Source organism: Mustela nivalis (genome assembly GCF_964662115.1).
Source record: "Mustela nivalis genome assembly, chromosome: 15".
Lineage (NCBI taxonomy): Eukaryota > Metazoa > Chordata > Mammalia > Carnivora > Mustelidae > Mustela > Mustela nivalis.
The window spans coordinates 76,334,916-76,361,084 of NC_139034.1; the positions used below are offsets into that span (position 1 = coordinate 76,334,916).

At 41.0% G+C, this 26,169-nt stretch overlaps 1 protein-coding gene and 1 long non-coding RNA gene across 9 annotated transcripts in view; one reads left to right on the forward strand and one right to left on the reverse strand.

Moving 5' to 3' along the window:
* MBNL2 (muscleblind like splicing regulator 2) overlaps nucleotides 1–15,997 on the forward strand; it is a 156,751-nt gene extending 140,754 nt beyond the window's left edge. For all 8 annotated transcript variants that reach the window (XM_082700788.1, XM_082700783.1, XM_082700782.1 and 5 more), the window contains one exon: nucleotides 13,219–15,997. In XM_082700788.1, coding sequence (XP_082556914.1) covers nucleotides 13,219–13,346 — 128 coding nt within the window. In that variant the 3' untranslated portion in view covers nucleotides 13,347–15,997. The remainder of the gene's footprint in view (nucleotides 1–13,218) is intronic.
* The window catches only part of LOC309848803, a 492,271-nt gene that overhangs the window by 18,096 nt on the left and 448,006 nt on the right, over nucleotides 1–26,169 (reverse strand). The window lies entirely within an intron of this gene.

Genomic DNA, 26,169 nt, shown 5'->3' on the forward strand with positions numbered 1-26,169 from the left:
AATTCTCTGTGTCCTTCCTAGAGGACTGCTTTTCCTTTCACCACACTGCCTTCCTGAGAATGTGCTTTAAATGGTCATTCAACGGTCCACAAAGTAGAGAGCCCATAGACAACACCCAGACTTGTCAGCAGCTCTCCTTTATGGAGACATGACATGGTGCTAATAAGTCTTTCACAGAATTAAAATTAAAACCCAAAATGGCCCTAAAAGGGACTGTTCTTATCCCCAGTATGCCGATGAGGAAATGGCAGTTTTGAGAAGCCAAGGAGCTTGGCCAAGATCATGGATCCAGTGGCAGACCATCCCAAGGTCCCTAACCTTCCGTTGCACAATGAGAAGGACCTAGAAAGGTTAAGTGACTCCTCAACGTTACGTAAGGGTTAAAAACTCTTCTACCACCACATCCTGTCCTCTGCCAAACCACAGTGTAGCTTGGGTGTGTTGACTACACATTTGTTTTTGAATAGTCAATAGCTTTGCTTTCCTCCTGTAGACTTTAGAAAGGTTTTTGAGGAATCTAAAAGAAAGCCAGGGGTGTTAAAATTGATTCCTTCTTTTCTCCAAATATTTTTTCCAGTAATAATTTCGTAGTTCCTCCACCATTCTTTCAATATTTGTCATTGGGACACCAAAATATTTGAAAGGGCCAGAGAAACACTCTAGTGATGAGAATTCAGGAGGAAAGGGATTGTGTGGATCGACTGCTATTGTTCGTATTTTCTTTGCTCTTCTCTGACCCCCGCAACATGAAGGACGGTCTTGCATAAGACGTTAAAAAAGCAAAATCTAAGGAGTATGTCAAGATTGAAAAGAAAAGCCCATTGTATTTCTTTGCCACAGAAAAGGGTTTTTTTTTTTTAAGTTTTTTTTTTATTTACTCGACAGAGAGAGATCACAAGTAGGCAGAGAGGCAGGCAGAGAGAGAGAGGAGGAAGAAGGCTCACTGCCGAGCAGAGAGCCCAATGCGGGACTCGATCCCAGGACCCTGAGATCCTGACCTGAGCCAAAGGCAGAGGCTTAACCCATTGAACCACCCAGGCACTCCACAGAAAAGAGTTTTTAAGAGTTTTGTTTTGGGGGGGGGTTGTTTTTTGTTTTTTAACATAAGCTCATAACATAAGCCTCTTGCTTCTGTCTGTGGTGTATGTGGGATCCAGGAAAGGAGAGGTGAAGGTCTTGAAGATGGAAGTGTAGACATGTGCTAGCCGAGACCAGTATGCACAAGTGTCCATAAATCATGGTTTGCTCTAAGCACAGTGATCTACCAATATTTAGCGAATGCTGCGTATACCTTGTCAAAATATTCATGTTCTGTTGCTTAGCCTGGGAATTAAAAATAGATGAAATACTACCAAATAAAACAGCCATCTTGTGTGCTTCCTGCTGCCAGGTATTCACTAAACTCATGAGTTAGGGACCGGGTTTGGTTCCCACTGGAGAGATGAGGAGTGCCAAGAATAAGAGTTGCCAAATCCTTTACCAATGGCAGCACACCCAATGGGGCTAGATGTTCAAGTTTAAAGCATGGGAAATCCGGCCTCTCATATGATGTTCGCTTTCTACGGCACTGATCATCAGACGCTGATGGCAGTTGATGCTTTCGTAATAAAAGATTTGGGTTTGAAAGACTATTAGCATGAGAGACAGTCAAGACTTTTTCATGAATAAATGAGAAATTCAGCCTATAGTTAGTTGTCAGTGACAGGTCAGGATATGCAAATATGGAAATGAAAGTAAGTGTATTTGACATTTTTAATATCTGAATTGCATCAAAATCGGGTTTATTACCAACATAGATGGAGTGCCATACAGATCATAGAATATTTAAATGCACAGTATTATTATTTGAAAGCCCATTTAAACAGAAGCTGAAGCCAAATCTTAACTTATCCCCTTCTCTTTTAAGGGAAGGGAACCAACACTTACCAGTAACCATTATTAAGCATCAGACACCTGCTCTACATTATTTCATTTACTTCTCAACAAAACTCTGTGAAGGGTTTTATCCATTTTCCAGAAAAGAGCAAATCTTAAAGGACAATTGAAGATTCAAGCAGGTGGGAAGTGACTGGACAGATTTAGAATTCAGGTTTGCCCGCCTCCAAATCCTCTTCTTCTGCGTCTCCACCGTATTTAAATGAGGTTGGAGCTTGTGGTCAGCGTAGGGTCAGGACGAACCTCTTTATGTGGTTCCCTTAAAAACTTCTGTCTTTTGAGTTTCACTCTTAGTTTTTAAAGTCGTAACCGTTTGAGAAGGAAGTTCTCATAGAAGCAAGCCTTTTTGAAGTCAAGTTCAATATCGTAGTCTGAAAATACTGCTGCTTGATGAAACCACTAGGGAATTCAGATTTGAGTCCAGTAAACAGGAGCTAGACAGCAGGTGGACAGGGGTGCCATTTCCCCCTTCCCAGGACGGCAAACTGGCAAATAACTTCTGGCTGGACAGAGTCTGCCAGCAGGAGTCCTCTCAACCAGGACTGTTTCAAACAACGGTAGTTTAGAAGGAGAGACCTTGTTTGTCTCCAAGGTCTCCACAGAACTGTACCTTCTTACCAGTCTCAGGGTCATTGAACGTCACTACTTGGGAGTGGTTGTTTGGGGCAGCCTGGAGGAGGCAACTGAAAGGAGCCCCAGGAGGGGGTTCCATGGTAAGTGAGGCAGGGAGCTGACTTAGCAAGCGAGCCTAGGAAGTTGCTCATGACTCCGGTGTGACACAGAGAGGCAGCGACAAACATGGGAAGGAGAGAGGGAGGAAGGAATAAGCATTGGGATGAAGCGGGAATAGGGAGCTACTGTTCACTGGGGACCGAGTGCTGTTTTGGAATGCTGAAGAGTTCCGGAGATGGACAGGGGTGGTTGCTCACTGGCGAGTGTCCCTGGGCCACTGAAATTCACCATTTAGAAATGATTAAAAGGACAAATAGTAAGTTATTCCTGTTTTACCACAATTTTTCAAATTGGACAAAGGGTCTGAACAGACATTTCCCCAAAGAAGCAGTGAGTGGGGTTGGAAAGAAGATGTCTGATGGTGCTTCTGTGAAATCCATAGCTCAGAGTTATTTTTTTATTACTTTAAAAATGCTCTCGTTGCTGTGTTTTCCTTTAAAAGTTTTCATAAAGCAGGTAACTGAAGGCAGATACAAGTCCTTCCTCAGTGAGCCATCCTTGTTGGAAGCTGGGTCTCTCCTGAGATGCCAGGCCGTAACAAAAGCCCACTGTTGGCTCAGCAGCAACACACCTTCATACTTTTTCTCAACAGACATTTATTAAGCACCTACGGTGTGTCATTAAAATTCAGGATTCTGGGAATAGAGAATCAAACAAAATAGTCCCTGTTCTCCTGAGCTTAATCTAATAAGGGGGACAGGCCCCAAACCAACATGCAAGTAATTCCAGTGAAAGTGATTATCACCCAATAAGGGTCATTTCGAAAAATAGAAATACCCAAGGGAAGGTCTTACCCACTGAGTTTTGACAGAGGACAGCAATAAAGAAATAAAAGAGAATGTAGGAGATTTCTTTATATTTTTTCTTTTTTGGTGTCCATTTTGCCATCTATTATACCATAGTTGGGCTCTTCCTCGGAGTTGTTAGGGAAGATAGACGGTATCCTTGTGTAGCTCCCCAGATGCCCGTGCTGTACAGGCAAAGTGAGAAACTAGGCTCAGAGGGTCACGAAGCTGGTTGGTAGCATAGACAAGCCTCCTGAAATTCCACTCCGGGACTCTGATTTTACCTTTGCAACTGTGATTTTACACACAACTACGTAGTCCTGTTAACCAACCTTGTTCTCTCTGTCTTTATGACACACATACTCAAACAGGAGAAGGACTAAAGTAGGAAAAAAGCCATAATTTTGCTGAAAATTTTATTGGATGGCAGTGTCATCCCACCAGTTCTTGAAATGTGCAAGATGATGATGACACCGAGACACGCTTCATGTGTGCACCTCACACTAACCTTACCCATCCTTTTACTGAATCTTCACATTTGCTTACTTCCCTGCCTTTGGTGTCCTAAAAGCCAGTTGTCAACAGGATAAATTATACATTCTGCTCCACTGTTAAGATGAGTACTTCAGCCAAAATGTGCTCGGGATTCTAAGCCTAACGTAATGGTGGTAGATACAAAAGCAGAGCATTGAGTAGGATTGAAGACTTGAGGTTGAATCCAGCAGGATCTTGTTTCTGGGATTTTTCTGGGCCCAAATCTTCCATTTATTACTTGGAGTAAAAATCCCATTTTGAAAAGAGCAGGTATAAATGTTCTTGAAGTTTCTTTTCCATTGCTGCATGAACTCTTTAGTAAAGGTATAAAAAATGTTTTCTTAGAATCCGCCTTCATGCCCAGAGGTCACCTTCAGGGAAATAGCTTCTGAGGTGGGCAGTCTGTTTAATCCCAGCGAGCCTCCCATGCCCCACATCTCAGGGAACATATTCTAAATACAATATTTTAAGAGAAATGTTTTCTAATTTTTATTGTAATGTTTAAGAGTACTTTCTTAAATAGTGTGGCCCAAATATTATCTATTATTTCTTGATATAGTAGAGAAATTTGGCCTCCTTTAATATACAGACAGTCCCCAGTTTCAAAAATGTTTGTTCAGAGTTCCCTCTGTCACTTGGTTTAAAACTCAAATAATTCTCCCATAGAGACAGTGATGCACTTGATGGTAAGGTCTCCAGGTTGATCTGTCAGGGTTTACTTAATGCATGACATTGCTCAAGGATAACACTGTATTAACAGTACAGAACAGGCCAGATACCACGTGCGTGGATGTTTCTCTATTTTTGAGATTCAAGACAGATGCCAAAAGCACGTGCCTAGCTCAAAGCCCCGGACAGTTGTGTGATGGAAAAGTCCTTCACCTTCTCCACCTGCTGGAGCAAAGGAACCATCACCTCTGGTGAATTCTGTGGCTGCGATGTTGGCCGGTGTAGGCTGGTGGAGTAGGGATGAGAATGTTGGGCAGGAATAGGAAGAGAAAATCTGGGACTTGTCCCTGCCCGACCTCCAGGTGCTTTCATCCACCCACCGGCCCATTTCCCATGGATGCCACGGCTTGATCTGCCTCCTTTTTTCCTGGTTGTCGTAGGGCCCTCCCATACTAGGATTTGGTTTCGTTTTCCTGTTGTTTTGCCTTCCTCTGGCCCTTGCAGAGCTAACATGGTCCCATAGCTGCTCTCTCCCTGAACAAGCACGCCACGCTCCTGAATGTGTTTTTGTTTTAAACACTTCTACAGCACTTCTACAGCCCAGGGAACAAAAAGTCTCTCCTATGCCTTTTCCTTCTTCCTCCTTTAGATCCTACAGGAGAAAGTCACCCTTGGATAGCATAGGGATTTTTAGACTAGATTCCTGTCTCACTGTAAAAGCAGCAGTATTGTTCCTCAGAATTCCCTCCCGGGAATCGGACTGGTCGAGGCTGGGTGTGGGGTAGAAAAAGGGATCGTGATCAGAGCCTTCCTCCGTACTCAGAGGAGTCTAGATTTTTCCACATGTGACATGGGATCATGTGAAGAATATCAAATCAAGAATTTCTATGTACCTATTTTGTCCAGATAATATAAATTGTCAGTGTAGACCCTGGTCAGTAGTTTTCAATGAGGCCAGTGTTTTTGCCTTTTGTAGAGAAATTCAGTTATTAATGTTTTTAACTTACAGTTTTTCATATATTGAAAAATATATCCGAAAAATCTTTCTGTTCAACTATTATAGGATGGAAAATACTAGAAGTGAGTCCTCAACAAAATGACGTCACTGAAAACAAAGGAATTAGAACTCCGAATGTAAACTTTCCATTAATGACAAAGGACAAAACTGTAATCCTGAATATACTGCCTGTTCAGTTCTGCCGAATACTGCGGGCATTCCGGCCAGCCTCAGGCTTCCCTTCTCAAGAGGGAAACCCATTGTACATGTGAGAATTTTCTCCCACAAGTCCAAAATGTGCCCTGCCTATATTCATAAAACCCCATTCTGAAAACAAGTCAAATATGGCCTGAGACGCTGCCTTCTGTCAGAACAATATTTCCCCCAGATAATGAATCGGATTATTTTCCAAAACATCTTTTTGTATATTGCTCGTTACACATCATCTTGAAATGGACCAAAATGCTTAAAAGTGTTCATTTATTAACACGTATCATCAGAATTGCTCTGATCATGCCACATTCACCGAAATCAAAGTAATTCGCTTTTGACTTTGGTAATTCATATTGTGATTAAGTACAGAACTATTTTGCAACCCAAAACATACACATGTCTCTCCGCCTTTGCACAGTTTGCCTCAACCAGAATATATCACTAGTCTGGCCTCTCAGACAAAATCCGGGAATTTCAGATCGTAGTGACTGTCCTGGGGAAGATGTGTGGAGTCCGGGGGAAAAGGTGGAGAGAATATTAATCAGTGGAGGGTGGTGTGAGGCGGATGCCGGTGGATCGTAGTGAAGAAAAACATGCATGACAGAATTAAAAGAAAAAACTGTTCAAAAATAAATAAATAAAAAGAAGGAGAGGAAGGAAGGAAAAGAGAAAGAGAAGAAAGGAAGGAAAGAAAAAGAGCGAGTGAGCTATTAGGATGGTGAGTAATAAGCCTCCTTAGGTTGGCCACAGTTTTAGGAAATTCCATTCAGTTTTCAGTTTTAAAACGAATAATTAGTTCTGTTTAAGGAGACAGTGAAACATCCTCTTAGAAATTACCTTCTGAAGAAATAGGGCCTTGTAACTGCAGAAGATGACTTCTAAGGGATCAACCAAGTCTAGACATTTTCGTCAGGTGGCGTTTTTTTTCTCTGCAATGTTTCCTTCTTTGTGAGGGATTCTTCCCCCAGCCTGGAAGATTTTTCCTCTTCCCTGTCTATAACAAGGAGTAGAGGAAGGAGAGGCCTATTTGTTCTCTTTGATATTCCCGAATCCGTAAACGCCCTGAAAGACTGCACAGATCGATATTGTCCAGAGGGTTCTTCTGCTGCCATTGCCATGTCTTCCTTGTGACTGTTTGTTGGCCTTCCGCCAATGCCAGCATCATGGTCCTGTGTCCACAGTAAATATTGATTCAGCCCTCCATGCAGCGAGCAGTTAATAAGTGCCTCCTGCATGCCCTGCCCTGTCCCTAACGTTAGGGATATACAGACAAAAGACACACTGCCTTGTTCTTACAAAACCAATTATGCCATGGACCCCATTAATGAAGCCTCCTTGCTTGGAAATGTCCACTTGAGATCCCTTGTGAGTGCCATCGAGATCCACTGAGATGCCTTCAGATTTCAGCAAAACCACACAAATATTTTATAAGGCATGCTTTATCCAAGTCTTCAGCTGCACTCAAACACACTACTGGATGGCTCTCCGCAGGGGGGGTTGAGTAAAACCTTATTCCTGCCTTCGAATTGTTCTGTGGTTTGGATCCATAGGAACGGCTGGGTCTTCCCACTGAAATGATTTTCCTCTCAATTAAGCCAAGCAGTAAGCCTTCCTACTGCCTTTAATGTTGAGCTAACATTTTAAAAGACAGCTCGTCTGACGTCCCTGAAACTTGGTGGTAATGAACACATTTATATAAAAAGCGTGAATATTTCTAGAAGTCGTCTGGAAGCTCACAATTTCCATAATTATTCATATGTTCAGTTCCTGGATATCCATCACAAGGTAGAAAACTCAGAAAGCGGTAATACTTGGAGCCTCTGAAGCCCGGGAGAAATGCTATGTTGACTTGTCCTCTTTGGCCCGCTCTGACACAAGGGCTAGTCAGTTCGGCAGTTGAGTTGATGGTGCTGACACACTCAAGTTTGGTGTTTCAACCAAGTGCATTTCTCATGCTAGTCAGCTCTTTCTCAAGTGTCCACCAAGGGTCAGAGCATACGGATGGCTCAGCCAAAATTTAGCATCATCTTGGAAGAGACAAGGAATGTGGATATTTCATATCTGGTGAATCAGTAAAGGGAGGGACAGTAGTTTTTTCTTAGATGGTGCCTATTGGTCAAGTACCCTGTTCTTTGGGTGAAAGTCAAATGTCTGCAAGTTGCAGGATTAACTCTCCGTTAGACCTCCTCCTCCAACCACACCCCACAGCGATGACTGCTGGCTCCCTTGGTATTGCCTCCAGCCCTGGCGTCTGCCCGGCTCGGGAAGCCAGTGATCCAGACTTAGTGGATAGCTCCTTCCGATCAGTAATGCCCAAAGAGGACACAGCCTCAAGAGATACGTGAGCCACACAGTTATTTTCTGTAATGTGAATTAGTTGCTGAATTTTCAGGTTCTTTTGGAAATTGAAGATTGGGTCAAGCAATGTAGAGCCCGGGTTTCTGCACATAGCATTTGGCTGGAGCTGGTTAGCTTCTCCTCCATTCCTTGTAGGCACAGGACCTTCCATCTGCCACACTCCCTACCTGACCCACTCATTCATGTGCTCTGCCTGCTGGGGCCCTGCCCCCATCAGCTGGTTTACCATACGAGGACCCAGACTTCTTTTTAATGAACTTGACTGCCATGGCACCACGAGACAGTGGTAGATGCTTCGCCAAGGACACAGAGATTAGTCAATGACTGCCCATCACACATTTCATGGGAAAACAACCCCCTGGATGTTCTTCGGGGCCATTCACACTCTCTCTTCAGTAAATAAATATTAGTCTACTTGTGTACGAGGCCCATGTGGGAACAAATTAAGAATGTGGATGAAGGAGAATTGTCAGATTCTGAAAAATCCAACGGCCTGAAGGAAATGCTAATTAAGAAGTAGACCCCACTGCAGCCAACTGATATTTTTGCTTCACAGACACGCCTGTTCCAACCAGAGGGTCCACCAAAGATTCACACATGTGGTCATGCTTTGAGATCGAGTGAATCTTTGTTCTGAAAATAGAATTACCAATTCCGTGGGCATCAGCTAGTCCCATTTTTTGTGTGTTCTCCTCTTAGTGGAAAGGGGAATTAAAAGTAATCCTTTCAAACGTTCAGAAATTTCATTTACCATACAAGATTGACTAAAATCTTATTTTAGTGATTTATCCCCCTACTTCATCATGGTTCTCCTTATGGGGGAAGATTCTTAAATTTAAGAGGTGAGCCTATCAGAAAGATGGACAGAAGTACACCCTGTTCAGTATATTTTATTTCTGTCCTGTCCAGTATGGTGTTGTGGTCCTTAGAAGCTCAAACAGCAGACCTGGGACTGAGGCAGGGTTTTTGCTGCCGTGAGCAGTTGTGCGTGTGGCCTCGGTCTGGAGGAAGCCTGGGGTAGAATGTGCTTGCCCGTCCAGGCAAGGACTTCCTGGGGAGGGGCCCAGCAGCCCCATGGTCCCTCTGCCCATCTGGCTCCTCCAGACAGTCCCTGCTTTCTCCCCCACAGTGCTCTAAACTGTACCCCATGGCTTCCCCTTTCCCTGGCTCCCAGGCTCCCACAAAGGTTCTTCTGAGCTCTGATCACCACTGGCACCATGAGAGGTATAGACCTGGCCTTTGGAACCCCTATTTCCCCTGGTCAATGCAGACTATCACTATACCCTGGAGCGGACTCCCATGCCCGTAGGTGGAGGGAGTTAATATCTCGAACTCATATAGGCTTGCACAAGCAACTTTGTACATCGTGCAGACCAGTGAAAGCCATTTGTGCTGCTTTTTTTATGTCTACGAAAATATGACTGGTGATACTGACCTAGCTCTCAGGGTTCTGGCCAAAACCACTCAAAACCCCCTGGAAATCAAAGGGGCATCTATTCAAATAAAAACAAAACAGCAGAGAGGGGATTTCTGGAGGACCCAATGTGGTAGCCATTTCTCTGACTTATAGCTCTGGCAGACCCCAGGAGAAGTTTCCATTGCCCCTTCCAAGAAAACACGGGCTGCAGGGCCTGGGGGTTGAGGAAGGAACTTTGGTCTCAGTTTTGGGGAGCGCAGGGAAGGAAGGATGCCAGTGACAGCCGGTCTGTCGAGGTCACTTTGGTGAATTGCGATTTAATTAACTGTTCTTTAAAATGGACAGGCTCAGGATTAGGACTTGTCAGATTGGATTCACAGCCCATGTTTCAGGGCCACATATAAAAAGAGCTCAGGTTGGGTGGGACAGAGGGAGAGAGAGAATCTTTTTTTTTTTTTTTAAAGATTTTATTTATTTATTTGACAGACAGAGATCACAAGTAGGCAGAGAGGCAGGCAGAGAGAGAGAGAGGAGGAAGCAGACTCCCTACTGAGCAGAGAGCCCGATGCGGGACTCGATCTCAGGACCCTGAGATCATGACCTGAGCCGAAGGCAGAGGCTTAACCCTCTGAGCCACCCAGGCGCCCGAGAGAGAATCTTAAGTAGGCTCCACGGCCAGCGTGGAGCCCGATGTAGGGCTCGATCTCACAGCCCTAAGATCATGACCTGAGCAGAAATCAAGGGTCAGACTCAGCCAGCTGAGCCACCCAAGTGCCCCCAGCCTGCTGTTCTAAGAATGAACGTTTTGTGCCTATATTGAAATACTCAGACACCCTCTGAAGGTCTTGACCCTGCCAGCCATTAAAATTACAATGAAGATTAAAGACGTTTTTATATAGGACACATTTTATATATCCGTGTAGAATTGGAGCCGCAACAGGGAATCACACAGATGTACCTTTTCATCTGATTTTAAGTCATGTTTCTTGATGCGAATTAAAAACATCTGAGTAAAGGGAACCCATATTTAAAACTAGACAGAAGAATCCTCTTTCCCTCGAAATGGCTTCTCTACACCCTTCTCCCCACATCCAGCCCCTCCGCGCCCACACACACACTTGGCTCTTCTCTTCCCTCCAGAGCTATCTCCCAGCGGGAAACTGCCCTGTCCCCTCCATGGGCCCTCGGGCCCTTAGTGTCTGACATCACACTGCAGTCTCCTGACGTCAGAAATAGCAATCAGATGGGCAGCAGGTTACTTCAGAACTACTCTGTAGCTGCTCCTCACCGGACTCCTGTCTGTATTTCCAGACTGTGTCTCCCCCCAGAGAACACTAAAGATTGTGCCAGCGAGCTCTATTTCTCAGGGGAGAAAAATTAATAATCAAGTTATATTTTTCAGAAAAATGTCACCACCCAAAAAATGAAACACGCACAGCTTTCTTACCTTCTAAAATCAAATCGCTTGGACCTCTTGAAGCTTGCAGCTGCCAGGAGAGTAATTCTTTTTTTCTTTTCTTTTTCTTTTTCTTTTTTTAATACCCCAGAGGATACTGACAAGTTAGCTGAGGATAGAGACCAGGGTAGAGCCAATTTCCTGGCCTAAACACCAGGCAGCTGTAATAGCGGACGGCTTCCTAATGTAACAGCCATTCATATTGTCTTTATCCAGGTAATGGATCTGATATAGGCTGGGACAGGGGTAAGAGCAGGCTGGGTGAGTCTAGGTAATGTTCTGAGTGAACTTGAAGGTTAATTTACAGTTCACTTAAACCCAGGTGCTTGTACATATCTCTCTGTCAGATATGAGTCCAAAGCATTGCTCTAACTCATTTCTATAATAGCCCATTGCTAGGCATGCTGTAGAATACTTTTCTTTCCAGGTGGCTAAGAATATCATTCTGTACGGCAATTTGGTGTCACTTAATAAGCAAGGATGTGAATATATTATAAAATATATATTATTTATGTATTGAATTTAAGAAATTGCAAGATTTTGTGCTGTAAATATTTTAGAAGGAGTCTTGCTAAAGTAAAAGGAAAGAAGAGAAAAGGACATGATTTGGTGTCCCGCAACACGTTCTTAATTTGGAACCTTACAGATGGCATTGAAGCTAAGGGACAAAATAGGATAATTCCTATATAATAACCAAACATGTAAACTCAAAAGTGAAGTTATAATATGACCCTCCAAAGAATTTGGTATTGGCAATTTGCAGTGGCTAGTCAAAGATACCATGATAATACTTACATATTAGATCATTATATCTCATTTTTATTTATCTGTCAGGATACAAGACAAGGAATGTGATTTTTCCCAATTGATTAAATTCTCAGGAACTTTGATGTTTTGAGCTTCCATTTAGTATAAATTTTAACATAAATGAGTTCTTGCTCTACTTTTATCAATTCCACGCAAATCTGTAGGTTCCAATAAATCAATGGATACTCCTGTCTATTTCATGGGAGGAATTACCTGAGTTGGTATTATCTGAGTATATTATGCAAACTGCAGGAACACCCACTTGAAAGACAAAATATTTATATATGTGAATTCCAACATAGTGGGCTAAGAATTTATACATAGAAATGAGGCTCTTACTAAGAATTGGATCCCAGTATACGGGAATATTAGCTAGATCGTAAAGAATTTTCACTGGTTTCTTTCCCTAAACATAGGTTCTCGGCAGTTTAATAAGTAAATATTTCAGTAATTTCACAAAGATTGGTTTTGAAGCATTGCTCAAAGAGTAAATACCTTTGTTAGAATGTGTTAAAAGGTTGGCTTTTTTAAAAGCTTGACATTTAGAGGACTGGGTCAGACAGGGCAAACTCCCTGTCTTTTTGCAAAGGTATGAAGTTGGAAATGAACTTGGAAATCAGGCTCCTGGGACCACGATTTGCATTTGATAGTTCAGCTTTGTCTGTGCTTTTGGATTCATTTAGAATGTTTTAACTGCTTTATTAGAATGTTGCCCCTTTTCCCCTTTGATCTGGGACATTCATACGTTCCCTGAATTTGAAACTGGTGGTTATTATTATACCTTGGGAACAAAATTACTTTTGATGGGAACACATCTCTGAATTTTATATGCAAGTTAACAAATAACACTTAATTTATTATACATTTAAAAATATTTACATTTAACCTTTTCCCACAACTTGCCATATACAAACTAATTCTCTGATTAGACTTCCTGATCATAATATTTAGCAAATACTAATTGGTTGATAACGGGAACATATCAGAAAGAGACCTGAAACAGGAACTAAAAAAGGAGATCAGGGCCCAGGCACACTCGGTGCCCACATATACGCTGTCTGAGTTTCACAGAAAAGACGATAGCGTGCATTCAAATCACCATTCGTCACAGCGGCCGCATGGCAGGAGTGCTTACGTGTAAAATTTTTCGGCACGAAGGGTGGGGATTGCTCACAATTACGATTGCCTCAAAAGATGAAAATATATCCAAATGAGAAAGGGAAGAAAATCCCTGTTTTCAAAGAGTAAAACGTATGCTCGTTATTTTTCCCTCTGAGAAGGATGTCTAAAGCACGCTTGTCTTTCTCTTTAACAGATAATTCTGAAATAATCAGCAGAAACGGAATGGAATGCCAAGAATCTGCATTGAGAATAACTAAACATTGTTACTGTACATACTATCCTGTTTCCTCCTCAATAGAATTGCCACAAACTGCATGCTAAATAAAGAATTAGTTCTTCCGGACAGACCACAACTGTAAGAAGCTAGTGCTGCTACATCATATATGAGTATTAAATATGGTATGCTTAGTATATTCCAACCTAAGATAGTTAACTACCTGAGACCAGCTGTGACGTTTAAAGACATAAAGGATAAAGTTTACTTTTCAAGGGTTTCTAAACATAGTTTCTGTCCTAGGAATATTGTCTTATCTCCATAACCATAGCTGATGCAGAAAAGTCCAACCAATGTACTCATTTCAATTGAGACGCTTTCCAAGTTAGCAATAAACAGTTAGCATTAGTTAAGAAATCTGTTCCGAGGGCAGGTTCGATTCAAACGCCAATTACTGTCATTTCATTTGCCCACTGGATCAAAGAGTGTGGTTCGCTTCTTCACACCACGAATGCTGCAGCAAAGGTGAGAAGTGAAGTAAAACTCACACCTGTCCCACAGGTCTAAAATTTGAGTGGAAATTCAAGCACAAGTACGGGGGACACATCAGAGTGTGGTATTTGGTTTGCCTGGAGATGCCGCATTGAATCGTGTGATTCTAGAATAACATTAACTAGATTGAAAAAGAAACTTTGCACGGTATGAGCTTCATACCCCACCAAACAAAGTCTTGAAGGTATTATTTTACAAGTATATTTTTAAAGTTGTTTTATAAGAGAGACTTTGTAGAAGTGCCTAGATTTTGCCAGACTTCATCCAGCTTGACAAGAACGAGAGGCCCATGCCAACAGTCTAATCTAAGGGGTTAGTTTTTCCAACTCACCATCCGGTTGCCTATTACAGAATAACTTCTAAACTAAAAACCTAGTCAAACAACAAAGCTGTAGGTGAGGAGATCTGTATAATATTCTAATTTAAGTAAGTTTGAGTTTAGTCACTGAAAATTTGACTGTGACTTTAATCTAAATTACTATGTAAACAAAAAGTAGATAGTTTCACTTTTTAAAAAATCCATTACTGTTTTGCATTTCAAAAGTTGGATTAAAGGGTTGTAACTGACTACAGCATGGAAAAAAAATAGTTCTTTTAATTCTTTCACCTTAAAGCATATTTTATGTCTCAAAAGTATAAAAAACTTTAATACAAGTACATACATATTATATATACACATACATATATATACTATATATGAATGAAACATATTTTAATGTTGTTTACTTTTTTAAATACTTGGTTGATCTTCAAGGTAATAGCGATACAATGACATTTTGTTCAGAAAGTTTGTTTTAAAGTTTATTTTAAGCACTATCGTACCAAATATTTCATATTTCACATTTTATATGTTGCACATAGCGTATACAGTACCTACATAGTTTTTAAATTATTGTTTAAAAAACAAAACAGCTGTTATAAATGAATATTATGTGTAATTGTTTAAAACATCCATTTTCTTTGTGAACATATTAGCGATTGAAGTATTTTGACTTTTGAGATTGAATGTAAAATATTTTAAATTTTGGCATCACCGCCTGTTCTGAAAACTAGATGCACCAACCATATCATTTTTTGTTGGAGAAAAAAAAAAGAGATCCGCCATTTTAATTCATGTCGGTCAACGTCTAATGAGCATCTTATCTTGTAGATTTGATAACCCCATCGAAAGAAAATCCCATTCTAAGTGTGATCTTACGTAGTGCTTGTATTGTGGCATTTGTTTTAATTTGTGGGAAAGTATTGTATCTAACTTGTATTTCTTTGGTAGCTTCATCTTTATGTATTATTGATATTTGTAATTTTCTCAACTATAACAATGTAGTTATGCTACAACTTGCCTAAAACATTCAAACTTGTTTTCGTCTTTTCTTTTCTTTCTTTGTTATTTCACTTAAACTCATTGAGAACCTAGTACATTACGAAAAGGTGAATTACAGGAATCACTGAAATATTTTTGTAGACTAATTGTTGTCACGTTGTCTTTCTTTTGTTTCATGATTTTGATTTTTAAAATTATTAGCACACAGCTATTTTCAGCCCTTTAATAATGGAGCATCAAAAACATCACCCGTATCCCCAAACAGATATAGAAGACTGTATTTTTACTATGATATCCATTTTCCAGAATTGTGATTATAATATGCAAAGAGTCATAAATATGCCATTTACAATAAGGAGGAGGCAAGGCAAATGCATAGATGTACAAATATATGTACAACAGATTTTGCTTTTTATTTATTTATAATGTAATTTTATAGAATAATTCTGGGATTTGAGAGGATCTAAAACTATTTTTCTGTATAAATATTATTTGCCAAAAGTTTGTTTATATTCAGAAGTCTGACTATGATGAATAAATCTTAAATGCTTTGTTTAATTACAAAAATAAAATCACCAATATCCAAGACATGAAGATAGCAGTTCAACAAATACTGTAGTTAAGAGATGAACTCGCCACTTGTATGGGAACTACATTTCACTCTTGGTTTTCAGGAATATAACAGCACTTCACAGAAATATTCGTTCAGCCATACCACTGGTAACATTTCTACTAAATCTTTCTGTAACACTTAAAGAATTCCCTCATTCATTACCTTACAGTGTAAACAGGAGTCTAATTTGTATCAACTCTATGTTTTGGTTGTAATATTCAGTTCACTCACCCAATGTACAACCAATGAAATAAAAGAAGCATTTAAAAGGATTGCTAGTCTTTCTCCTTTCTGTGCTGAGACAGGTGGATCCTTAGCCGAATGAAACCGTCTTCACGGTCGCGGAGAAAACCTTTGGTGACTTCAAACGAAGGCAAGCTCTGGTCTTCAAGTGGGAGATTGAGGAGTTTTGCTTTTTTGGCTTTGGCTTTCTAACAATAAGAAAAGCAACTTAAAGGGATTATTTTGGAAGTTCTTCTGAAATTAGAAGTAAAGATAAACTCCGCCACTTGGCCCTCCTCTTCGGGATTCGGCCAGATAATGAAGAGAACTTTAGTAACCAAATGGGAACAATATGTCTGCATCTTCCACTAACCCCCAGGACAGGCTTCCGGCAAGAGCCTGACAGGAGGACACGGCTTATAGCTGTGGCTGCTGAGAGAGGCAGAATGGGGAGGCCTGTTCCCTGCAGACATCAGGGCCAGGTGGGCTAAGACGACACGAGTTGAGTGTGACACCTGAGGGCAGCTGTCCGGCAAGGAGACACCCCCCACCCCACGAGGTGGTGCACACCTTCTTGCCTTTCTCCTTCCTCAGCCCTCTCGGTCCCATGGTATTTCTCAAGGAGGGTGGCATTAGCTGTTGGGTTGGGACGGTCCTTGTCACACAGAGATCAGTAGAAATCACCTCCTCTACAGGCCCAGACAGGAATGGGGGGCACGGGGGTGGAGGGCAAGAAGTTTTTTTCCAGGGAAGATCTAAAGCTTCAGCCTTCTGAGTGGTTATGATACCCCTTAAAAGGAAGAGTAAGAAACGAACATTCAACAGATCGGGGAGATGCAAAATAAAGGCGCTTATATTTTTTAACTATGCCATCAGGATTCACACCTTTGTAGGTGTTTGAAAAACTGGCCACCTGTGTGGACCAGCAATGTTTTTATTGTAACGCAGAAGAAAAGCTGCTGTCATATCAAATACTCGTGACAAGAAAACATTCTCTGTTAATAGTTGACTTCAAGGTATCAACTTGGGGAAACAAGTTGTTATCTTGAGGGAAAGATCTAAGACAAACTGTCCTTAAAATTTTCACACCTGGTTTTAGGAAGTGTCATTTCAATCAGTAGACTGACTTTTCATGGTACCACATCAAAATCAAAAGTGAAACTTAAACCCGAGAGAGTAAAACTAGTTCACCCCTTCAGCATAGAAAATAGTTACATATAAAATATCATTATTCTACAATTACCTGCCAAAAGAGAAAGGTTATTTAAACCCAGAAATATACTCTTTTATTATTAATCAAGTTCTTTCACAACCCTTCAAAAGATTTTAGGGACAGCCAGGCAAACCAAAATACAGTTCAGTATTCTAGTGTTTGCAGGGATTAAATACTGGCGTGCTAGAGAATGATGGCTTCTTCCCCAAAACATCCTAGTACATCTGAAATACTAGACTGTTACTGCCATTGGACTGCTCTATCTCCACAGAAACGACAGAGTCACTATGACTAAGTATGATTAATACAAAATGAAACATAATAATGAATTCCTTACTCTTGGTTGGGGAGGTGGAGAGCAGGATAGGGGTGGGTGCAGTGGAACGGACCTAACTTCTGTGCCAAGTCCTAAGCTAAACAGTCTCTGTAGGTTTATAATAAGCCCATCCTGTGTCATTGAAGAGAATTACTAATCACTGAGAAGTAAATTCTAACTACTACAAAGATTCCGACTCCAGGCGTCCAGAGATTCTGCTGCGAGCACTGGCTTCGTTCTGGATCAGCACTACCTTTCAGGGTCTGCCTGTGGGGTGACTCAAGCGACAGCTCGGCCAAAACCCTTGGCCTGGCTCGTTCCAACTGCATGTGACCTCACTGTCTCCCTCTCAGGTGGCCGTTAGGAAAAACAACAGCCTGCCCGTTCTAGGTGTCCCTTTAGCCACCACCCAAAGTAAATGCCCTACGTGCTCCTTGGCTTGTATTTTAATCCAACCCTTCAGATTGCCCCTCCGAATTTGGTGAAAACCCATCAAGCCGTTTTCATGATAAGATACGGCCAGACCCTAACTTTGTTTGGTTCATATACACTGGACATAATCCTTAGCATCACCAGGGAGCTATTATACCCATCAAGTAGACAAGAAGTCAAGGCTCCTAAGAATGACGTAACCCTGGCTTGTCTTACTTCTACGGTCAGGTTGACGTGAGCTTTCTTTCTGGCATCCTCCAGGTCAGAATTTCAGAAAAGAATTCAGAGTAAAGCATCCATCCAGGTTTAAGTTGAAGCTATAATAAGAGTCCTTTACTGGGTTATGAAAGCAGGTTTTCTTCCTTATCACAGGAATATGATGTATGACTGGGTGTGGTGCAAAAATAACACTGTTAGGCTGAAAATAAGTAAAAAAAAAAAAATTAAAAATTAAAAAAAAAGAATATGATGTATGAAATATTTTGAAGCTAGGGCTGCAAAGTCGTCTTCTAGATTTGGGACGCAGCCTCATTCTTTGTTTGAGGACCAGAGAGGACTGGAAGGGATCCGGTGTTAATCATCTCTCCAGTGTTACCGGTTTTTGTTTTGTTGTTGTTGTTTCACCAGCTTTCTCCATGGTTCTCTTGAAATCAAAAATAATGAAAGCCATTGTGATTTTCTCCATAAGGACATGCCATCAAGTCGTGAGGAAGCAGCCCCTGGGAAGAATGGATTTGTGGATAAGGATCCCACACGGGTCCCAGAAGCCCTAAAATCCAACTGTGTCCAGAGAGCCTGCCATGTTAGATTTTTGGTAGTGTTCCTTTCTCTGCTAACTTCACCAGGGTTTTCCCAGGACTCTGGCTTGTAGAAGCACAGGAAGAAATTATTTATCAGTCTTCATGCGTAAACTCAAACGGTCCAAGTTAGGGAAGTCTAACTCTTCCTTTGCTTGAGAAGCCCTCCTTCACACAAGGGGTGACCCCACAGAAGCACCGAAGCGGCGAGGGGCTCTTGGCTCCTGAGCTGCAGCTTCCAGTAGGTTCTGCAGTGCAGAGCTGCAAAGCCACTCATATAAAAACCTGGGGTTTCTGACAGGGAGAAGAGTGCATTCCAAGTAGCACAACAGCTGAAGAAAGACCTGCTTCCTCCGCTCTGGCTAGGCCCGAGCGAACAGACAGGAGGTACACAGAAATAACAAGGACACTACAGATTAAATTCCCGGTCAGCACCCGCAGACACACATGCACACAGTTACAGGGAGAGCAACCTTCACACGTTACTACCCATAAACACACGCTTTTTCGGAAAGGGAAGATCAGGGTCCGCACTTCACAATGGTCGAATGGTCTAGTGGTTTCCAGTCAGACTGCCCAAGTCGGACTCTCCACTCGGCATTCTATAGCTACTAAGCTTCGGGATTTTTCATCAGGAAGCTGGGGCTGACCATAGGATCTACCTCACCAGGACGTTATAAGGATTAAATTAAAGAAGATACACTGACCACAAAACAGAGTTTGACACATAGCAAACTCTCGGTGAGCGGGAGTTACTGTTCTTAAAATGATATTAAAATAAGCTCTTGTGTTTGTAAATATTTACGTCCGCTTTCTAACCAAACATCTCTTGGCAACAAAGAGGCACCTCTTCTATTTCCTTGATGACAATTAATGTCAAAAGCTGACAGGCAAATTATAGGGAATTTATAATCTCAAATGATGAGTCGCATTATTTCTGTGGAAGCCTACAATTATTTCAATTCAACAAATGTTCCTTGAGCCCTGACTAAGCATGGCTAGATGCTCAAGGGCCGTGAACATGAGCAAAGTCCAATTCCTACCCTCAAGAAGCTTTCCATGTAGCAGAAGAGGAAGAAGGAAGCTGGGAACAACAGGGAAAGGATAAAGCCCTCTGTGTGAGTTTCTTAGAGATACTATGACAAAGCCCCACAGAGGGCAGCTGACAACAGAAATGTATTCCCTCACAGTTCTGGAAGCTAGCAGTCTGGAACTGAGGTGTTCGCAGCACCCTGCTCCCTCTGACTCTGGATAGAATCCTTCTGTGTGTCTTCCTATCCTCTGCTGGTGGCCATTAGTCCTTGACATTCCTTGGTCCACAACTGATCGCTCCAATCTCGACCTCTATCATCACGTGACCCTCTCCCTGTGACTCTATCTTAAAGCTATCTTCTTTGTTTTTGGTGGGGTTATTTTATTTTTTTTAATTTATTTATTTGACACAGATCACAAGTAAGCAGGGAGGCAGATAGAAAGAGAGAGAGAGAGAGAGAGGAGGAAGCAGGCTCCCCGCTGAGCAGAGAGCTCGATGCGGGGCTCGATCCCAGGACCCTGAGATCATGACCTGAGCCAAAGACAGAGGCTTAACCCACTGACCTACCCAGGTGCTCCTAAAGCTATCTTCTTAAAAGGTTACCAGTCATGTGGGATTAGGACCCACCCCATGACCTTGATTATATTATCAAATATTGATTATATCTTACAAAGTTCCTTTTTCCAAAAAGGTCACATTCACAGGTACCAGGGGCTGGGATGTCAATATATCATCCTGAGGAACACAATTTCATCTACAACTAATGGGAGCCTAAATGAAGGTTGGTTTATATAGATCTCAACACATCAACAAAAGGGTATGTGTTGCCTTTCCAATAAAGAGTTTCTACCTACACGATGTATCGTGACCAATAATGACCGCCAGGCCTCTTTCATTTGTTTGCTTTGTTTTGTTTTTGTTTGCAGACTGATGTGGTTGGACTACAAGGTCTCTAACTTCTAGATGCAATATTCTGTGATTTGGTCAGCAACCTAGCACATTCTTGACTAGCCTCGATGTTTATTTTAGTTGGTAATGTTGATTTGCAAATCCGTGTCATTGTTTGTAAGTTTTTGGTGATTGGATTGGTTTTTCTTCATCCATGATGTGGGGACGGGCTCTTTCTTTCCACATGCATGAGGAATTTCGGCAGTCAAGCACAAGAAGCTGTAGCCACGCTTGGCTATTCCTAGCCAAGCCAAGTGTTCTATCTGCAGCAAAAACAGTGATATCAAACATTTTCTGAGCCCTCATATCATGATAACCTCTTACCATGACTCGTCTCATTTAATCTTTGCAACCCTGTATGGTTGATCTATTATTAGTGTCCCCAATTTACAGATGAGAAAACTGAGCACTGGAAAGATTAGACAACTCAACCAAAGTCCGAAGTCTGTAGTAAAATGGGCATTGAAACCAGGAAGTCTGGCTCTAGACCCACAGTGTTTTACTACCCCACTACCCCCAAATGTGGTCCTTGAACCTCTTTTGGGAGAACCTGGGCTCTTGTTAGAAATGCAGAATCCCAGGCCCCACCCAGATCTACTGAGGCTGCAGCTGCATTTTAGCCACATCCTCGGTGATTCACAAGTACATTAAAATCTGAGAAGTGGGGGTGCCTGGGTGGCTCAGTAGGTTAAGCCTCTGCCTTCAGCTCTAGTCATGATCTCAAGTCCTGCATCGGGCTCTCTCCTCAGCAGGAGCCTGATTCCCTCTCTCTCTCTCTGCCTGCCGCTCTGCCTACTTGTGATCTTTATCTCTCTCTGTGTCAAAAAAAAAAAAAAAAAAAAATCTGAGAAGTGGCACCATGCTAATCAGGGCCAACCCCCCTGCTAGAGGCTCTGTTGATTCTAGAAAGCAGACCAATAGAAAACCAATACCAACATCTAACCATTTTGATACCCCTCTCCAATAACTACACTCAAAAGAATTGTGATTAATTGGATGCAAATGGTGGCCTCCCTGATTTGACTCCTGTCTTTTCTCCATATAATAACCACTACTTTCATTAAAAAAAAAAAAAAAGGCCTAACTGTGCCTTCAGCTCAGCTCAGGTCATGATATCTCAACATCATCCCAGTCAGAAGTGGGTCCATGCCAGCTTTTGTGGGGTCTGAAGGCTATAAAATTGCAGAGAGAGGCATCTTTAAAAATTAAAAAAAATGAATATGGAATTAAATATGAAAATAAATATACAGAAACACATAAACAACATACCATTTTTATAAATTAACCATTTGACACACCTCTATAATTACTTAAGTTCTTTACTGTATCCCTTTTTGATTATATCCTCCTATGACAACACTTTTGTAATACCATTTTCCATATAGAGAACAGAAATGTAATTCAATCTTCAAGCACTGTCGGCTACATTATTCTTAGCATTAATGTTTTTGAATTGATAATTTAACATTCAAGTTCATACACACACAAAGCTTTTTGGACACCTACAGATTCATGCCCTACAAACACAAAAATTTTAGTTAAGTTCTAATTTTCATATATCTGATCTAAAAAGAAGAAAAATTGGGCTCCTGGGTGGCACAGTGGGTTAAGCCTTGTCTTCAGCTCAGGTCACGATCTCAGGGTCCTGGGATCAAGTCCCACATCAGGATCTCTGCTCAGCAGGGAGCCTGATTCCCCCTTTCTCTCTGCCTGCCTCTCTGCCTACTTGTGATCTCTCTCTGTCAAATAAATAAATAAAATCTTTAAAAAAATAAATAAAAAGAAGAAAAATTATTGGGCATTTATAACTGTTTATATTTTGTTATCCTGAGAGATAAGCATCAATAAAGACCAAATCCTCTGCTTAGAATTTTATGCATCTGATGTCTAGAAGATTTGTCCATGAACTATATACATATACAGGATTTCATATAATCATTTATACAAGATTACAGATCGTGTTTTCTCTTCCACTACCCACTTACTTCAAGACCTGGGTGCTATAAGGTACACTTTCACTGCAATGCAAACCTCTGGCTCTGAACCTTCATGTCTTTATACCAGATCAGGTGGTACTTACACCGAGATGGCAAGGAGCAACAGAATCATGTACAGAAATGGCTATGGACCCATATATTTATATTTCATGAAACCCAAGGTAAAAGAATCCCTGCTCAAAGTCCTCAGAGCCAGATCCTAAAACTGACTACAGCCACTCCAAAGCCACCCCTCAAAAGGGAGTATGACAGAAGGGAAGTTAATGTGGAAAAAGACAGCGGTCCTCAACAATTGAAAGTTGTCTAGAACCATGACCAGATAAACGTACTGCTAGGGTTTCTCCCAGGTCCTTGAAAGGACTCATGCAAATAAGTTGTCCTAAAGCTTAAGCTTCATTAGTTTCATTGTTTATCTGCCTCTATGCTCTACTTAAAAACCCAAACAAAGGGTGCCTGTTTAGCTCAGCAGGTTAAGCATGTGTCTTCAGCTCAGGTCATGATATCAGGGTTCTAAGATCAAGCCTGGTGTAGGGCTCCCTGATCAGTGGGGAGTCTGCTTCTCTCTCTCTCTCTCTCTCTTCCCATCCCCATGCTTGTTTTTTCTCTCTCTCTCTCCTTTTCTCAAATAAATAAAATATTTAAAAACAATATTCAAAGCTCCAATATTCAATGGTCTTCCACTGCTGTTATGATGAAAGAAAAAAATCAAAGATGACACAACTAATGGAAAAATATTCCATGCTCATGGATTGGAAGGGCCAATATTATTAAAATGTCCATACTACCCAAAGCAATCTATAGATTTAATGCAATCCTTATAAAAGTACCAATGACATTTTTCACAGAACTATAAAGAATAATCCTAAAATTTGTATGGAACCAGAAAAGACCCCAGAGATCCAAAACAATCTTGAGAAAGAAAAACAAAGCTAGAAGTGTCACAATCCCAGATTTTGAAATATACTACAAAGATGTAATAAAACAGTATGGTATTGGCACAAAACTAGATGCATAGACCAATTAAACAGAACAGAGAGCCCAGAAATATGGTCACATGAACGGTCATACTTATATGGTCAATTAATCTACAACAGTGGAGGCAAGAATATACAATGGAAAAAAGACAATTTAGTCAACAAATGGTCCTAGGAAAACTGAACAGCTACATGCGAAAGAATGAAACTGGACCACTTCCTTACACCATAAACGAAAATAAGCTCAAAATGTATTAACAACCTAAATGTGAAACTGAAACCATAAAACTCCTAGAAAAAAAAGTAGGCAGTAATTTCTTTGACATTAGCCACAGAAATATTTTTCTAGGTATGTCTCCTTAAGTAAAACAAACAAAAACAAAAACTATTGGGACTACACCAAAATAAAAAGCTTCTGCACAGCAAAGGAAACCATCAACAAAACAAAAAGGCAATCTACTGAATTGGAGAAGATATTTGCAAATGATATCTCCAGTAAGGGGTTAATATCCAAAATAGATAAAGAATTTATATAACACACCACCAAAGAAATAAATAATCCAACTAAAAATGGGAAGAGGACCCAAATAGATATTTTTCCAAAGATGACATACAGATGGCCAACAGATGTATGAAAAGATGCTCAGCTTCTCTAATAATCAAACAGAAACCACAGGGAGATATCACCTTAAAACCGTAGGAATGGCTAAAATCAAAAACACAAGAAATAAGTGGTAGTGATGATGTGGAGAAAAAAGAACGCTTGTGCACTATTGGTAGGAATGCAAATTGGTGTCACCACTGTGAAAAACAGTATGGAGGTTCCTCAAAAAATTAAAAATGGAGAAACCATATGATCCAGTAATTCCACTACCAAGTGTTTATCCATAAAAAACAAAAACACAAATTTGAGAAGATACATGCCCCCATGTGTTTATTGCAACATTATTTACAACAGTTAAGATATGGAAACAGCCTTAATGTCTAGACATTGATGGCTAAAGATGTGGCATCTATAATGGAATATTACTCGACCATAAAAAAGAATGACATCTTGCCATTTACAACATGAACAGAGCTAGAGTATAATGCCAAGTGAAATAAATCAGCCTGAGAAAGACAAATATCATATGATTTCACTCATATGTGGAACTTAAGAAACCAAACAAAGAAGACAAACAAAATATAGACTTAAAAAATGTTTTATTTATTTGACACAGAGATAGAGAGTATAAGTAGGCAGAGCAGCAGGCAGAAGGAGAGGGAGAAGTAGGCTCTCGGCTGAGTGGGGACCCAATAGAGGGCTTGATCCCATGACCCTGGGATCATGACCTGAGCCTAGGCAGCCGCTTAATGGACTGAGCCACCCAGGCATCCCCCCAAAACAGACTCTTAAATACAGAGAACAAACTAGAGGTTGCCAGAGGAAAAGCGGTGGGGGTTGTGAAATAAAGGTGATTAAGACCACACTTACTTTGATGAGTACTGGGCATGCACAGAATTATTGAATCTTTAGATCATATACCTGAAACTAATGTAATATTATATGTATGTAATGTAACATTCTATGTTAATTATGCTTCAGTTTTAAAAGGTGGGGAAGAAAAATAGAAACCAAAACAGAAAAAGATCCAATACTCAATGGTTTTCCCATTGGAGAACTGCCCTTATGATAAAAACCAAACCCTTTACCATGGCCAACAATATCTCCAACCTCATCCAATGTCATATTCCACTGTGCTAATCATTGTCCAATCTCTCAGACCTCTCTTCTGTTTCTCAAAAACACAGAGTCCTTTCTGCTTCCTGAACTCCTGTTCCTTTGCCTGAAACGTTCAGTCTCTTCCCTTGGGCATGGCAACATCATTGACCAACTGGAATTTCATTGGCTACTGAGAGCCTCCTTGTCCAATGTCTCTTTCTTCAGCTGGCATGGCCTTTGTCCAGTTCATTGAGAGAGGGGTATACAGGCCCAACTTTGCCCAGCTGGAGGCAACACTGAAGGGTCATCTCTCACTCCCCACGGGGTGGGCTGAGGCCTTTGTTGAGACTGTCACAACCCCTTCCCCTCCCCCCTCCAAATCCTGCTTCGTTCCCCTCCACACAGGTTGGAATCTCTACCTCAGAGTCTGCTTCTCAGGGAATCCAAACTTTAACAGGGAGGCAAACCTACCATAGATTAATCCCATTATTCAAGCATTTGATTTCCTTTTAAACTGATGCAAGAAATATATTTAAAGTCACGATTTGATTCTTTTTGACAAAGAAGATTGTTTGCTTATAAAAAAAAAAAAAAGCCTTGCCTGAGAGAATATTGAATTAATCATAGAAGAAAAAGGAGAATGACAAGAAAGAAGTCAAAACTGAAGTATTTTTTTATTATATATTCCAAAAACCAGCAATATATCACCTACTGTAAGGGGAAATACAGCTTTTATTTAAAAAAGAAAAGAAAGAAAGAAACATTAGTGAAAGTCACGTTTAACTTGGTCCAAATTTTTACTCTTAGTCT